This window comes from Dermochelys coriacea, chromosome 2 (assembly GCF_009764565.3).
Source record: "Dermochelys coriacea isolate rDerCor1 chromosome 2, rDerCor1.pri.v4, whole genome shotgun sequence".
NCBI lineage: Eukaryota > Metazoa > Chordata > Testudines > Dermochelyidae > Dermochelys > Dermochelys coriacea.
Genome location: NC_050069.1, coordinates 107,681,339 through 107,695,299, shown reverse-complemented (window position 1 = coordinate 107,695,299; position 13,961 = coordinate 107,681,339). Strand labels below are relative to the sequence as shown.

The 13,961-nt window shown below is 39.2% G+C and overlaps 1 protein-coding gene across 3 annotated transcripts in view; it reads right to left on the bottom strand.

The window, feature by feature from the left end:
- GPLD1 (glycosylphosphatidylinositol specific phospholipase D1) overlaps positions 1–8,843 on the bottom strand; it is a 43,788-nt gene extending 34,945 nt beyond the window's left edge. For all 3 annotated transcript variants that reach the window (XM_043508302.1, XM_043508301.1, XM_043508300.1), the window contains exons 1-2: positions 8,590–8,843; positions 5,284–5,339 (exon numbers count right to left, since the gene is read on the bottom strand). In XM_043508302.1, the coding sequence (XP_043364237.1) occupies positions 5,284–5,339; positions 8,590–8,707 (174 nt within the window). In that variant the 5' untranslated portion in view covers positions 8,708–8,843. The remainder of the gene's footprint in view (positions 1–5,283; positions 5,340–8,589) is intronic.
- Between the last annotated feature and the right edge of the window lie 5,118 nt (positions 8,844–13,961).

Here is a 13,961-nt window from a genome sequence, read left to right as displayed (position 1 = left end):
GCCCTTCTCTGTACCTGCTCCAGTTTGAATTCATCCTTTTTAAACATGGGAGACCAGAACTGCACACAGTATTCTAGGTGAGGTCTCACCAGTGCCTTGTATAATGGTACTAAAACCTCCTTATCCCTACTGAAAATGCCTCTCCTGATGCATCCCAAAACCGCATTAGCTTTTTTCACAGCCATATCACATTGGCAGCTCATAGTCATCCTATGATCAACCAATACTCCAAGGTCCTTCTCCTCTTCCATTACTTCTAATTGATGCGTCCCCAACTTATAACTAAAATTCTTGTTATTAATCCCTAAATGCATAACCTTACACTTCTCACTATTAAATTTCATCCTATTACTATTACTCCAGTTTACAAGGTCATCCAGATCCTCCTGTATAATATGCCGATCCTTCTCTGAATTGGCAATACCTCCCAGCTTTGTATCATCTGCAAACTTTATAAGCACACTCCCACTTTTTGTGCCAAGGTCTGTAATAGAAAGATTAAATAAGATTGGTCCCAAAACCGATCCCTGAGGAACTCCACTGGTAACCTCCCTCCAACCTGACAGTTCGCCTTTCAGTAGGACCCGTTGCAGTCTCCCCTTTAACCAATTCCTTATCCACCTTTTGATGTTCATATTGATCCCCATCTTCTCCAATTTAACTAATAATTCCCCATGTGGCACGGTATCAAATGCCTTACTGAAATCTAGGTAAATTAGATCCACTGCATTTCCTTTATCTAAAAAATCTGTTACTTTTTCAAAAAAGGAGATTAGGTTGGTTTGGCACGATCTACCTTTTGTAAATCCATGTTGTATTTTGTCCCATTTACCATTGACTTCAATATCCTTAACTAATTTCTCCTTCAAAATTTTTTCCAGGACCTTGCATACTACAGATGTCAAACTAACTAGCCTGTAGTTACCCGGATCACTTTTTTTTCCTTTCTTAAAAATAGGAACTATATTAGCAATTCTCCAATCATTCGGTACTACTCCTAAGTTTACAGATTCATTAAAAATTCTTGCTAATGGGCTTGCAATTTCAGGTGCCAATTCCTTTAATATTCTTGGAGGAAGATTATCTGGGCCCCCCGATTTAGTCCCATTAAGCTGTTTCAGTTTTGCTTCTACCTCAGATATGGTAATATCTACCTCCATATCCTCATTCCCATTTGTCATGCTATCATTATCCCTAAGATCCTCTTTAGCCTTATTAAAGACTGAGGCAAAGTATTTGTTTAGATATTGGGCCATGCCTAGATTATCTTGAACCTCCATTCCATCCTCAGTATTTAGCGGCCCCACTTCTTCTTTCTTAGTTTTCTTCTTATTTATATGGCTATAGAACCTTTTACTATTGGATTTAATTCTCTTTGCAAGGTCCAACTCTACTCGACTTTTAGGCTGTCTCACTTTATCCCTACATGTTCTGACCTCAATTAGGTAGCTTTCCTTGCTGATCCCTCCCATCTTCCACTCCCTGTATGCTTTCTGCTTCTTCTTAATCACCTAAGATGCTTGCTCATCCAGCTTGGTCTACAACTCCTGCCTATGAATTTTTTCCCCTTTCTTGGGATACAGGCTTCCGATAGCTTCTGCAGCTTTGATTTAAAGTAATCCCAGGCCTCCTCTACCTTTAGATCCATAAGTTCTTCAGTCCAATTCACTTCCCTAACTAATTTCCTTAATTTTTAAAAGTCAGCCCTTTTGAAATCAAAAACTCTAGTTGCAGATTTATTTTTGTTAATCCTTCCATTTAGTTTGAACTGAATTAGCTCATGATCACTTGAGCCAAGACTGTCCCCTACAACCATTTCTTCTATGAGGTCCTCGCTACTCACCAAAATTAAATCTAAAATGGAATCCCCTCTAGTCATTCAGCAACTACTTGATGAAGGAATCCATCAGCTATTGCATCTAGGAAAATCTGAGCCCTATTATTATTACTAGCACTGGTCCTCCAGTCTATATCTGGGAAGTTAAAGTCTCCCATGATCACGCAGTTTCCGTTAGTATTTACTTTATTAAAAACATTAACATTAAAAACTTCAGTTTGCAAGATTAGAGTTGGGGCAGAAAAAAAAAGAAAGAGTCTAAACTAACTGGTTTATATTATAGTGATTTCAAAAACAAACACACAAAACAAGAAACAAAAATCTTTACATTATATAACAAAAAATAAAATATTGGATGGACACTTAAGTAAAACCAGTACTCTGAGAAAAGACCAAATAATATAAATAGGACTGTTGATTAATCGCAGTTAACTCACACGACTAACTCAAAAAAATTAATTGCGATTAAAAAAAATTAATCACGATTAATCGCACTGTTAAACAATAGAATACCAATGGAAATTTATTAAATATTTTGGATGTTTTTCTACATTTTCAAATATATTGATTTCTATTACAACACAGAATACAACGTGTACAGTGCTCACTTTATATTTGTATTTTTGATTACAAATATTTGCACTGTAAAAATGATAAAAGAAATAGTATTTTTCAGTTCACCTCATAAAAGTACTGTAGTGCAATCTCTTCAGTATGAAAGTGCAATTTACATATGTAGAATTTTTTTTGTTATATAACTGCACTCAAAAACAAATACAATGTAAAACTTTAGAGCCTGCAAATTCACTCAGTCCCACTTCTTGTTCAGCCAATCACTCAGACAAACAAGTTTGGTTACAATTTGCAGGCGATAATGCTGCTCGGTTCTTGTTTACAATGTCACCTGAAAGTGAAGGAGTACTCGTGGCACCTTAGGGACTAACAAATTTATTTGAGCATAAGCTTTCGTGAGCTACAGCTCACTTCATCGGATGCATTCGGTGGAAAATACAGTGGGGAGATTTATATACACACACAGAGAACATGAAACAATGGGTTTTATCATACACACTGCAAGGAGAGTGATCACTTAAGATGAGCTATTACCAGCAGGAAGGGGAGGAGGGGAAGGAGGAAAACCTTTTATGGTGATAATCAAGGTGGGCCATTTCCAGCAGTTAACAAGAACGTCTGAGGAACAGTGGTGTGTATATAAATCTCCTCACTGTATTTTCCACCGAATGCATCCAATGAAGTGAGCTGTAGCTCACAAAAGCTTATGCTCAAATAAATTTGTTAGTCTCTAAGGTGCCACAAGTACTCCTTTTCTTTTTGCGAATACAGATTAACACAGCTGCTACTCTGAAACCTGAAAGTGAGAACAGGCATTTGCATGACACTGTTGTAGCCGGCATCACAAGATATTTATGTGCCAGATGCACTAAAGATTCATATGTCACTTCATGCTTCAATCACCATTGCAGGGGACATGTGTCCATGCTGATGATGGGTTTTGCTCCAGTAAAAACTGTTTCAGAGTAGCAGCCGTGTTAGTCTGTATTCGCAAAAAGAAAAGGAGTACTTGTGGCACCTTAGAGACTAACAAATTTATTAGAGCATAAGCTTTCGTGAGCTACAGCGCCACAAGTACTCCTTTTCTTTTTTAGTAAAAACTGTGTTATCCACAAGTACTCCTTTTCTTTTTTAGTAAAAACTGTGTTATCCCTCACTTTTAGCAACCAGAAAGCTCTATTAACCAGCATTACTGGTATCTCCCAATACAAATCTTCAGTCTAATAATTGGGACTAGTGTACTGCCCAGGAGGTTATGCAATTGCACATTCTGCACTCTACTTTTATGCAAAAGACGTAGAAGACAAGTAAGCAAGTTGATATCATTCAAAAACCAGTTGGAGAACACTTCAGTCTCTCTGGTCACTTGATTACAGACCTAAAAGTTGCAATTCTTCAACAAAAAAACTTCAAAAACAGACTCCAACGAGAGACTGCTGAATTTGGAATTAATTTGCAAATGGGACACCATTACATTAGGCTTGAATAAAGACTGGGAGTGGATGTGTTATTACACAAAGTAAAACTGTTTCCCCATGTTTATTTCCACCCCCTACTGTTCCTCACATGTTCTTGTCAACTGCTGGAAATGGCCCACCTTGATTATCACTACAAAAGGTTTTTTTCCTCTCCTGCTGGTAATAGCTCACCTTACCTGATCACTCTCGATACAGTGTGTATGGTAACACCCATTGTTTCATGTTCTCTTTGTATATAAATCTCCCCACTGTATTTTCCACTGCATGCATCCGATGAAGTGAGCTGTAGCTCACAAAAGCTTATGCTCAAATAAATTTGTTAGTCTCTAAGGTGCCACAAATCCTCCTTTTCTTTTTGTGGATACAGACTAACACGGCTGCTGCTCTGAAACCATTTAAAAAAAAAGCTGCTTCCAGGGTGTGTCATAGGGTCATTACAGATTCAGCCCAATCTCCTACACCTTCTACATATACAATGATAATTGATGTTGATAATGATGACCCCGAGGCACTGCAAGATCCTGAAGTACCTTCTGAATCATCAAAGAAAGATTAAATTATGTTCAGTATAGTTCTAGTATTATCTAGTATATTTTTAGTGATCTGGGTGAACGCCATTTGCTGGCCATAGTGATATGTAGTGTCATAAGATAACCTACTGTATAGAAAACTGTACTTGAATACACCTAAGTGCTTCAAGAAACCAAACACTCTGCAGTGCAGTACTACTGCACGATTGGTAAGTACCTGTTTACTATTTTCTACTTTATTCATTTTATTGTATTCTAATTCTTTGAAAATCGATATTCCATTGTTAAGTATAATTAACTGGAATTTTTGATTAACCGGCACCCCCCATTTCCCCAACATGCGAGATAACAAAGCTTTACTGTATATACAAGTATGTATGCACACATTCAACAAAATTACTCAGACATACTTAAAGAGAAGCACATGCTTAAAGTGCTTTTATGGCTCAGGTAAGACTGTAGAAGAGGGCTCTAATTACATAAACCTTTTCTCTCATCTGAAGTGATATTACATGTGGCTGATGAAAATCAAACTTGACTCTTGTTTGTTACTTTTTTTTTTTTTATTAAATCTCCATTCCAAGAGTCATTGATGAATTCCTCCAGACATCTACTTCAAGAGGAATGCAAATTAATTTAAGATAGTTGGTAAGAATACAGGTAGAAAAAATTCTGTACAACTACACAATGTATACCTAATGGTAGTTATTATGTATTTATTTCTGGTTGCATGCAGGATAGGCAAAGCACTTTCCACACAGAAAAGGCGTGAATCTGATGAGTTCACTGTCTGAAGATAGACAAAAAGAGGGCAGAGGAAATTGTCACAACCTATATGCAATTAAGCAATAATATGCTTCCTTACCTTTCTATAGTTAACATTCCCTTCATGTTTACTGAAAAATTCCAGAGCTCGATGTGCTGAAAAACATATAATATTAAAAACTGACTTAAAAGTATTGTGGCTAGGCCCATCTTTAGTTAGAAGTACTGTCAAAATGTAGGTGCTAGAATGAATTTAAGAGTACTTATAACACAAGTGACATTGGCGTACAGCACATCACTCCTCTTGACATTTCCCATGTGGTAAATGACATGTTCTCTCCTCATAGCAAATAGACGTGACTCGGTTTTAGTAAATGCAAAGATGATATTTATTTGATGCTTTTGGACACAGACTGAGACCGTGTTCTCCTTGACTCTCCCGTTCAGAGAAATCACAAGCTGCATTGGCCAACCTAGTACTGTAACACAACAAAGGGTCTCCTTACATCCTAGCCCAGACTATCACAATTAAGGAATGGAATGCTCATTCACACAGCTCAGATACATTATGTTCCACAAAATTCTAGGTACCACTAGATAGAATTACTTTCACACTCATATTCCAAGTAGCCTTGTAATTTTAATTAATTCTTATTATAGACATAGCATTTAAGCTTCTTTGTTCCCCTAAGGTACTGAATCATATAACCTGTGACCCATTGTTAATGTTTAGCAATGTTTAACTACTTGATTAATTTTTACCATTCATGAAAAACAAAAATCTGCAGTCAGCAAAGTAAAGACAGTGGTTACTCATTGATCAGTTAGGCATGCACATTGCAAAGCAGAACTTTACTAAACAAGCATCACACTACAGAATAAAATAAATGGACATCACTCTTTTAAAGTGAAATATTGTTCAAACTTTGATTACATTTGACTTGTGTTAATGTGATAATCCCTGGAGACAATTTATTTACATATATTCTCTCTGTAAAAGGATTGGGTTAAACCGCAAACCCACCACCTATTCAATTCTTGCTATCAATACTGGTTTCATTTTGACTATTAATGTAACTTGGACAATTTAAAACTATATTATACAAAGCACACACAGATAATTTAGGGAACAATCCCACATCAGCAAGGGAATGGACAAGATGATTTAATAGGCCTTTCCAGCTTCTTAGTTCTATATTTTAAACAGAGAAGGGATATAATTTCCGGTGCCTAGAATTCTTGGATTGGCAATTTATTTCCTCTATTCCTCCATACACAATATTAATGAAATATATTGATTCTGCAAGTTGATCTACACAGGCAGATCTTTAAAATGGTAGAGCCTCAGGAACGGACTTCAATGGAGCTCCACTCAGATGTATATGTTTGTCCATGCAAATCTTTTTGTATGGCCATAGCAAGTAGAGTCCAATGAGTGGTATTTTCAGACAAATAACTAAAATATGGTTATAAATTGTGACCCAATAGCAAATTATAAGGAACATTACTCAGGTAATCATGATCAATAGGTTAAATCAGTGGTTTTCAAACTTGTTCCGCCGCTTATGCAGGGAAAGCCCCTGGCGCGCCGGGCCAGCTTGTTTACCTGCCGCATCCCCAGGGCAGGTTCGGCCGATTGCGGCTCCCAGTGGCTGCGGTTCGCTGCTCCAGGCCAATGGGGGCTGCTGGAAGTGGCACGGGCCAAGAGACGTACTGGCTGCCACTTCCAGCAGCTCCCATTGGCCTGGAGCAGCGAACCGCGGCCACTGAGAGCCGCGATCAGCCGAACCTGCGGGCATGGCAAGTAAACAAACCGGCCTGGCCCGCCAGGGGCTTTCGCTGCACAAGCAGTGGAACAAGTTTTGGGAACCACTGGATTAAATAAATGTACCCTTTTTTTTTAATTTGGAAAATATATCAATTTTGTTCTTGATTAGAATGAACGGATTAAATTTGGAATAAATCTGTCAATTTTGTCTCTGAATTTTCTGCATGCAGTTTGGAATTATCTCAATTGTGTTATTTCAAGTTACTGACAGAGGACCAGATTCTGCCACCCTTATTCACAGTAAGCGCCTTAAGCCTAAATCCTGCAAAAACGTATGCACCTACTTAACTTTATGCACTATGGAGCTGTCCTATTAATTTCAATGGGACTACACACGGTGTATAAAGTTAAGTATCTGCATATGTCTTTGTAGGATCCAGGCCTACAGTACTACTCACTGTAAGAGGACACAATCTGGCCCTGAATAAATTCTATGCATAATCTTAGTCTAACTTGTTCACAGTTGCAAATATTCAATATTTGACATTTGAGAAGTTTGATTGCCCAAAGACCACATGCTATGTTTTTATTCCCTATTTGGTTAAGTTGAATACTAAGAGTCAGGATTTCTGGTGCAAGTATTCACAAATTATGAATTAAAAATTTGTTGTAAGTGAACATTCTGCAACAGTCACTTAAAATTCACTGTTTCCATTAACATTCTTGCCAGTAAACTCATTTGGTGGAATATTTACAGAAAGCAGATGCAATAAAATGAATTTATTTAAAAATTCAAAAAAAAATATTTCTGATTCCTCTTCCCCTGCCCACCATCCCAGTTTGCCCCATGCCTCCTTGATTCTGTGTTGCATAATGTTATTTGGCATTAGCTTAACTAGATATCCAGTTAAGCTAATGCCAAATAACATTATGCAACACAGAATCAAGGAGATATGGGGCAAACTAGGGTGGAGGGCAGGGGAAGAGGAATCAGAAATAAAAGTATAACAGAGATTTTGGCACTTTTAATCTTATATGCCAAATTCAGCATCATACTTCACTACCTATTTTACAAAGAAGTTAATATATAGTGCTTTGAAAATGTACAATATTATTAAAAACAATTTGAATGGAGAAAGCTGAGATAATTAAGACACCCATGTAGCAACAAAGAACATTTAGAAATATAGATAAGCCACGAATTATTTCCTAGAAAATCAGTTATAATTTAAATATCCCATATTCAGTGATCAGAAAGATGATAGTATTGGTGAAGTTAAACAATAGGCTAATTCTTCTCTTCTTTCTGAAAACTAGGCTATTTTTGTATAAGATCCATAGACACAAATACAAACATTCCAATTACATGATGCACACATTTTACAAGATAGAAGAATTCACATTGATTTAAACACCTAACATAAAAATAAACAGGAAAACTAGTGCTACAGCACAAGCTCCAGACAGGATATATACTCAGACATTCATATCTGCTATTTAGTCGAAGAAAGATGGAACTTGCATGATCACTGTCCTTCACTTTCCAGTGATCCAGTTTTCTATCCAATCCTGTATTCATTTCCCTTTGCAAGCAATTTAAAATATTATGCTAAAATGCATATTTTGTATGTATCTTACCTATTTCAATATGTGTTGAAATACCGCACGGCATACATCTTTGGCACAGGCTGTAAACTATAATCAGCAGAACAGACCAAATCTTGAAACCATCCATATTGCTAATATACTGGCACATAAATCATAAGTTTAAAAATGCTTGGGGCAGTATTACTGTGACCTTTGAAATCTAGGTTACAGTATATTTCTCTCCTTTCAAGCATGTCACTGACACAGAGGTTAAACTGTCAGATTATTTGAAATGCCCCCATTTTCCAGTTTGATGTTAATCATTATCAGCACTTATCTTTTACATCAGAGTGAATGTATATTATAACCAAAGGCAAAAGAAATCTGTACTACAGGATGTTTCCCTCCTGAAATCTGTGGCATTTCTAGAGCTATGGGAGGGTAACTTCTATTCCTTGACCTTCTGCACTTCTGTATTTTAAATAGAGATATCATTGTAAAATAAAAAGGATCATTCAAAAATATTTGTAGTATGGTATAAGGCTGTCTTGTGCTGCTACATCAAATTTGTAGCACAAATACAACACATTACGAAGTGGTATTTTTTAGCTGAAATCAACATAAATACCAGTTTTACAAGTTTCATGAGGCTTGAGATGAGTAACCACAGAACTTATTACCACTCCTCCCACCAACAACAGGCATGTATGTTTCTGTGGTTTAGGTCCCATAACCCAGTGAAGTTTGTAAAACTGGTGTTTAGGTTGTTTTCCACTAAGAGTTGAGGGGGCTCTTGTAATACAGCTTGTAAGAGTGTTTGCTGAGGTTTTTTCAGTTTCTGGTGCCTGCATGGAGTCCAGTTGGACTGGGGCTCAGGTTTATCAAAAGTTTTACAAGCCTTTGAGCAAAGTTGGTTCCATTTTAAAATCTGTCACAAAGCCGCAAACCTAAGAAAAGGGGGCCAGATCTTGCAGTGACTTATACGAATGCTTAACTTTACTCCCAAGTGTTCAACAGGACAATGCAGAACATTGCAAGTTAAATCCATGCAGTTTTGTGGCATTGGGGCACTAATTGGAGGTTTTGGTGCAACGTTTTGCAAAGCCTTAAGCCAAGATCTCTGCTCCAGCAGCATCAAACTCATGTGGACCCTGAGGGTAGACGAACGTTGCCACCATTGTCAGCATCACAATACTTGATTTAGTTTTTTTGTAAAGCCCCAGCTCCTGGAGTCAGGTCATATTAGTGAAACTCTCAGCTTTGGTTTTTTTTGAAGTTAAGGTTTGTCTACTGATGGCAAAAGCCTAGACTAGCTATTGCTATTGGAAGTGGATTAACCTAAACCGCAAAAAGGCACTCGTATGCAGAATATGACTAGAGTGGCCGCTCACACTTTCAGCTAGTGCAGAATAGCTACTAGAGTGGCCGCTCACATTTTCCCAGACGGCAGGACATTCCAGTACTTCTGGGAACAGCACAGATGTAGTGCAGGAAACTGCTCTCTGTAGGAATGTGCTCAGTACCATCTACTGAAACCACTGCCTTTCACCCTGCCCTTATTAGCCATAAGATTCTGCTGACTGCTTTTTACAGAGGCTAAAAGGGGGTAAATTGACTCCTGGTCACACACACACACACACACCCCCTGCAAAAACTGACCGGTCAGAAGGGTCAAGCAGCTGGAAGCAGGGTTAGAATAGGGGCTGAAGGCAAAATCAGGGATGGGGCAGGGGGAGAAGATGGAGTTAAGCTCGGAGTAAGGCACTGCCAGAGGGAAGCAGAGGGAAGCAGCACAGGAAGGGGCAGAGTGGGCAACAGTTACACCAGTGGACTGTGACACCAGTGTTTGGCCAAAAAAAATAGGGTGGCCGGGCAGAGGGGCCTTTTTATTTGGTCAGAAGGCCTTTTTTGCACGTTCACACAAACTGAGCATGATTAGTAACATCTGCTGAAGCCACTGCCCTTCACCCGGCCCTTATTAGCCATAAGATTCTGCTGACTGCTTTTTACAGGAGTTAAAAAGGGGCAAAGGGGAGTAAATCAGAGGAGGGGGGTGGCCAGGGTCCGAGCAGGGGGTGAAAATTGACTGGCCAGGGGGGGTCAAGCAGCTGGAAGCAGGGTTAGGATAGGGGCTGAAAGCAAAATCAGGGATGGGGTGGGGGAAGGAAACAGTTAAGCCTAGGGGTGAGGCACTGCCAGAGGGTGACAGAGGGCAAAACCCCAGCACAGGCTGGGCAGAGGGCAAAACAGTTACTCCGGTGGACTGAGACACCAGTGTTTGGCCAAACACTAGGGTGGGGAGAGCAGAGGGGCTTTTGTATTTCCCCTCCCACAGACTACCTCTCAGCATGGGCTTCCCAGGCCTGTGTTCTTAAAGGCACAAGCATCCAAATGCCTAGCCACTGCAGCTCCTCTTTGATGTAACCTACTGAGGTGCTGCGGCAGGAGACTTACTTAATTCAGGGAAACCAGGCCTTCCCTACATCCCCCGCAGGGGGCTATACTCCCTCCCTGGATTTTCCCCAAACCCCCACAGTGATCAACTAGTTACAACAGTGTTGCCAGTTTTGTCATTGGTTGGAAATTTGAATTGAAACTGAGACATTAATACACTTTAAAAGCACAATGTATGATCAAACACTGGTACCTGAAAAAGTATAATAGGTTTGAAAAGCATGAACACAAAGACCAGCTTCCTCACACAGCTGTTGTTTTTTCTGATTGATTGCTGGCGCCAACCTTATAATTTAAAATTATGATTTGTAAGCAAGGTCTGAATGAGTTCTTCCCAGACAACTAATGAGGAGCCAGGGTTGGGCAGAAGGCTTCAGGACCAGACTGTATTTACATGAACTCACCTACTCTGCTTAGATATCCAGCAGACAGAGCTGTGTTACCCGAGTGATCAATTTTGGTTGGTTTTTTGGGAATTTCTGCACTGAACATTTTTATTATATTATAATTAATTTTACATAAGAATATAAGAACGGCCATATTGGATCAGACCAATGGTCCATCTAGCCCAGTACTCTGTCTTCCGACAATGGCCAATGCCAGATGCTTCAAAGGGAATTAACAGAACAGGGCAATTATTGAGTGATCCATTCCCTGTTGTCCACTCCCAGTTTTGGGAAAACAGAGGCTCTCAGAGCATGGTTTTAAACCTGCTGCCTATTAATGTCATTGAGTGACCCCTAGTTCTTGTGTTATGTGAGGGAGCTTTTCACTTTCTCAACACCCAGTCAAGATTTTATAGACTTCCCGTCCCTTCCCCTCCCCCCACCCCAACATTCTCTTTTCCAAGCCGGAAAGTCCCCCAGTCTTTTTAAATCTCTCCTCATATGGAAACTGTTCCATATGCCTAATCATTTTAGTTGTCCTTCTCCGTACCTTTTCCAACTCCAATATATCTTTTTTGAGATGGGGTGACCAGGACTGCACACAGTATTCAAGACGTGAGCATACCATGATTTATACAGTAAAAGTGGAGGAGCTTGGTTTGCCAGACTGATCAGCAAAGCCAATGCAGACAAACTATGTGAAAAGGCTGAAAAACACCAATCCTCTGGACTGCATCAACGTGCAGAAAGCCTTATAAGCCAGCCATTGTCAAAGCCAATTTTAGAAGTACTTAATGAGGCTGTTAAGAATGCTGGAGACACAACACAGTTGCTTGCATATATATACCTGCCTCTGGAAATTTCCACTACATGCATCCGACAAAGTGGGTATTCACCCATGAAAGCTTATGCTCCAATATGTCTGTTAGTCATTGCCACAGGACTCTTTGCCGCTTTTATAGATCCAGACTAACATGGCTACCCCTCTGATACTTAACACAGTTTATGCGAACAAACATGGCTGTCACATCATACTCTCTCTTTAAGCAAGAGATACCACACACTACAGACTGGAGGCCAATGTTAAGTGCATTGTCATTTGTTAATCCAGAAGTTGGACACTGGTTCCAACCAAGGCCAGCAAATGTTCGCTATCTTTCTGCAAGAAACTCAGCTGACTGGTTAGAAGCATGCTGTGCAACCGTGAAAGACTCAGCAGTTGAAAAAGTGAAGAACTCTCTCACCTCATTCACAAAATGTGCATACATGGCTGATGAATGCACCGATGCAAATGGGTGTCAAGTATTAAGTCACTGTCTACATTATCTTGATATCCGTGGTAGATCAATAGATGAATTTCTAGATGTTCAGTTTATAGAAGACACTTCAGCTGCATCTCTGACAACCCACATCTTAGAAGAGTTAAATGCTTGTCAGCTGACAGACAAGATGGCCGCATGTGTATTTGATGGAGCTGCAAACTTCTCTGGAAGACACAGTGGAATACAAGCTTTGCTAAGAGAAAAAGTGTAACTCTGATCTCTCCAATACACACTACTACACTGAGGCCATCTGTCCAACTAGCACTAATACAAGCTGCACAATCTTCAAAAGGCATTTAAAAAGCTATAAATTTAATGTCTTCATTATAGTCTTTTTCAGCAAGAGTCTAAAAGGACTGAATGTCTTGGAAAATATAGAAGATATATTGGGACAGAAGTTCAGATTAGTTTAACCTGGGAAAATCCACTGGTTTTCTCATGAACGATCCTTGGCTGTTATCTTAAAATTATTGCAACCATTATTATTGGCTTTGGAAAGTAGCTACCAAGATGGGATGGATCTAAGTAGTGAGGCTGGTGGACTACTTTTGCTACTAAGTTCAGAGAACACAATCGCCATTCTCTCTTGTAAGTCTACTATTAAAACCACTTGGGTCAACCATCCAGGCATCTGCTACAACAGGAATAGATCTCTGTCCAGCAATGGAAGCTACACTTGGCTCAATCAGAGAGATATCCGTTGAAAACATACTGGAAGAAGCAAAGACTTTAGTCAACTGCTGAACTGATTAGGACACTTATATATTAACTCCTTAAAAGAAGAAGACAAGAAGTGTTTGTTAAGCCAGCTGAAAAAGTAAAGTACACTGACTTGATTCTTACATCTCTACAACAACTTTTGGATTCATCAACCTCTACGTAGGTTTTACAGATGCCTGTCTTAAAAACACCAACCATTGAGTGGAGTGAGGCACTACCAGCAATGGGGCTACCATGTGATCAGGACTGAATAGAGAATTTGAACATAGAGTGGAATATCATATGATGAACGAATGTAGATTTGATTTCAACTTCTTCTTTATCATCACTATTGTTCGATCCAATTTTTGTGCTAGGTTTCCTGGGATGAAAGAAGTAGGAATTCATTAATTTCTGCTTCCAGTCACAACAGCTACAGTTGAGCGTTCTTTTTCCTCATTGAATAGAATTTTGTGTCCTGCAAAAATTCGCCTTCTGCCTGATCATGAGCATATCATGAAGGACTGGAAGTATCTGACACATGAGAAGCCACCAAAACTGA